Source organism: Pagrus pagrus, assembly GCF_965226575.1.
Source record: "Pagrus pagrus genome assembly, contig: HAP1_SCAFFOLD_75, whole genome shotgun sequence".
NCBI lineage: Eukaryota > Metazoa > Chordata > Actinopteri > Spariformes > Sparidae > Pagrus > Pagrus pagrus.
In genome coordinates, this window is record NW_028175388.1 from 21,785 (window position 1) to 25,083 (window position 3,299).

General features: G+C 40.9%; 1 protein-coding gene across 2 annotated transcripts; it reads left to right on the forward strand.

Annotated features, from left to right (window-relative positions):
* Positions 1-247: 247 nt before the first annotated feature.
* Positions 248-2,381, forward strand: LOC311253935 (uncharacterized protein). 2 transcript variants are annotated; one of them, XR_014622068.1, is made up of 2 exons: positions 248-875; positions 1,181-2,381. XR_014622068.1 is itself a non-coding variant. In XM_084384385.1 (2 exons), exons 1-2 carry the CDS (start codon positions 723-725, stop codon positions 1,706-1,708), a joined length of 624 nt encoding a protein of 207 aa, XP_084240511.1. In that variant the 5' UTR covers positions 248-722; the 3' UTR covers positions 1,709-2,381. The 2 variants fall into 2 exon arrangements, 1 of the variants encoding a protein (XP_084240511.1); XM_084384385.1 differs by having other exon boundaries at positions 248-818.
* The last annotated feature ends 918 nt before the right edge of the window (positions 2,382-3,299 follow it).

Consider the following 3,299-nt stretch of genomic DNA (forward strand, 5'->3'; position numbering starts at 1 on the left):
TATTAATGGATAATAACCGTTTTTTACAATCTGGACCTTATTTCTAGCATAAAATACGATCATTTACTCACCCAGATAACTTTGGTGTCATTACAAGTCGTTCCAACGAAATTAGATCCAGCTGAGAGCCGCGTATATCTGTATAATGCAAGTACACAGGGCAGTGCAATGTAGCCTCTAAATAACACATTCTCTGCCGCAAAATTCGTTAATTTCACCAATATTTTGTTATGATACGCTACTGCTATTCCCCTCTGAGTCCGGGGTTAGCTGTTGGTCTGTAGGTTGACCTACTAACCTCTGATCTGGATGATGTCATCTCCGACTGCGGCGCGCCTTGTTGCTATCGCTAATGCTACGGTTCGTTTCTGCGTGTGTCCGACTTGTCTGAACAAAATGAGCAGCTGGACGAAGTTCAGCTTCCTCTCCGCAACCTAGACTTACTAAAGCTCTGGCTAGTTGCACTAAAAATGGACCCGAATGCCGAAGCGGAATGATTATTATCAGAATGAGCCGGGCAGCGGTCGGAGATGATATCGTCCAGGTCAGAGGTCAGTAGGTCAACCTACAGACCCCGGGTGTTGATAACCGCTAACCCCCGGACTCAGAGGGGAATAGCACTAGCGTATCATAACAAAATATTGGTGAATGAAAGAGTTTCGCGGCAATTTTTTATTACTTACTAGTATTACTGTTTTTTTTAAAGAGAGTAATTATTGATAATGGCATTGACATACTGTCATCATATTCTCACACTTTTGATCTGTCTCCCTTCAGGGACCAAAGCTCCTCTCAACAGCAGCAGCAAGAAGCACCAGGTACCACAAGATCAAGGAGAGCCTTATGAACAAGAGTAGCAGAGGCTGTCAAAAGAGGTATCTGCATTCACTACTGACCAATGATGTAGGCATACTCAAGTGTTGGAACCAAGTGATAAAGTCACAATCTCTTTTTCAGTAATTCAGTAATGGATGGTAGTCATTTGTTTTACTCACCCATTACTTGTCCATTATACTCACACAAGGATACAGTAATAAGTCTGCATGAATAATAAAATGCATACTTTGGAACTGTGAGACAGTAGATACAGTAGATCATGGCCACATTCATGCCAACACCAGTAGAATTTTTTTTTTTACAATTGTGTGTTACTGACTATACATTTTTATCATTTTAACAGATCTGTGAAACAATCCTGGGCCATGCCAAAGACAGGTTCTCCTTCACCAGCTACCTTGTGAGTGCCGTGCTGCTAGAGGCAGAGCTGTTTGACCGGCATCTGAAAACATTCCCTGAAGAGGCTCTGAATACCACCATGAGGGCATACCCCATGCTACACAAGGAGAGGCTCAGGACTGAGCTTTCTCTCATCTACGAAAGTCCAGACTTCAGGGGCTCCTGCAGTGCACTGGCTCTGTACCAGGTTCTACAGAGCTACAACCTCCAGGAAACCTTCTCTGAGACTGTGGCGCTGTTGAACATCCTCATAATCACTCCAATGACAACAGCTGAAGCTGAGAGGTGTTTCTCCACCTTAAAGAGGTTCAAGACATTCCTGAGAAATACAATGGGACAGGAACGTCTGAATGCATTGGGCCTGCTTTCCATGGAGAGGGAACTTGTCAGGAACATGCCTGATTTCAATGAGAGGGTGATTGATCGCTTTGCTTGCTTGAAAGAGAGGCGAGCTAAATTCCAATACAAGTGATGAGTGAGTGTGTTCTTAAATGGTGAGTTGTGTTATGTTGTACTCTCCAAATGTTGAATTGTAAATAGTTGTATTGATTGCATATTGCCAGCCAAATATAAACTGAATATGTTCTGGAAAATTTTGATTAATTACAGTTTTGATGATAGTGTAATTTGATTTGATTATCGCTATGGCATCCATGATGGCTATAAATTGTAGACTGTGCTAAATGTGATTTCATGGGCAAACTATTAGATGACAATGTATCTGTTAATGTGTGTTTTATTGTGGAACCAAATTTATTGTATTTGAGACATTTAAATAGCCTAGCTATACAAAAAATACTGAATAGTATGAATATTTTATGTCTGGTGTTGCCATCTAGTGGTTGAACAGGAACACCAAATTAATCAATGAAATGTGACACTGTAAAGCTGGCTATCTGACTTTTATTTATTATTATTTTACCCATTGAATGGGTCACCTTAGCCATCATTGCAACTTTTGCCTAGTGGTGGTGAAACCGAAGCTTTCTGAAGCACTGAACCACTTTGACAAAGTTGCCTGGAAAATGATGCACTGCTTCGAAGCATTCGATACAGTCAAAATAGTGACATCTGCTGGCTGTTGAGGGGAAGAATTGACGTCATGACTTTCATGAGTCAGTTTTTAATAAAATGTATGTTCTCTCACCAAACTTGTGTCATAATGTTACTGTAGTCAATCTAAATATTCTATATATTCTGTCATTGGTAAGTATCAGTACTCCGACATGTATTAGATAATCAATACTAGTTTTTTTATTGCATGATACATGGTAGTAATCTGTACGATGTTGTGATGTAAGCATATCCGTAGCTAATGCGTATACAGTAAGCTAAGCCACCAGTCTCTGACCAACTCTGCACTGACTGTCCTGACACCACAGCTCAATTTCTCTCTCCTCTGGCCATCAATTCTCCTCCTGGTGTCTCTCTGCTCTCTAATGTGCATAATGGACTCCTAGTTATACGGTTGTGGTCTGTCGTATTTGTAATTATACACATGTAAAGTTCCCTCGGGGTCAGAACCAGCACCACAATCCATTGTTTTCCTATTGTTCAAACCGACCGCTCTCCCTCTGCCTACGTCACTTCCGTTAAGGGTTTTTCGATGCGGAAGTAAAATTTTCTCCCAAAAACGGAAGTCTTATTTATAAATTTATATTTATAAATATAATTTTAAGAAAAACTTGTTCCTACATTATATTTCTAAGCATTGGTTTAAGGGGGGGGGTCTAACCTGCAATATGCTCTTTAAGTCTTTTAGAATGTGAAAATTTATAAAAATAAAGGGGTTTATTTGAAGACCTCACATGCACCAGGATGACCTTTCAAGTTTCTGAAGGTTGTATGGGCTGGGGACTTTACAAACTGCAGAGGCCATGTCAGGATTTCAGCCTTCTCGGACAAAGCTTTGATCATTTATTAAAGAAAAGGGACTGTCCTGCCTTTTTAAAATTCAAATGTGTTGGGGCGGTGTTTAGTTCAGTTGGTAGAGCACCCGCCCCATGTGTAGAGCAGGCGGCCCTGGTTCGAATCCCACATTCAGCGGCCCTATCCTGCCTGTC

Coding starts and splice junctions, on each gene's coding strand:
- LOC311253935 (XM_084384385.1), top strand. CDS start 723: ATGGCATTGACATACTGTCATCATATTCTCACACTTTTGATCTGTCTC. Junction 819..1,180: donor GCAGCAGCAAGAAGCACCAG/GTACCACAAGAT, acceptor TCATTTTAACAG/ATCTGTGAAACAATCCTGGG.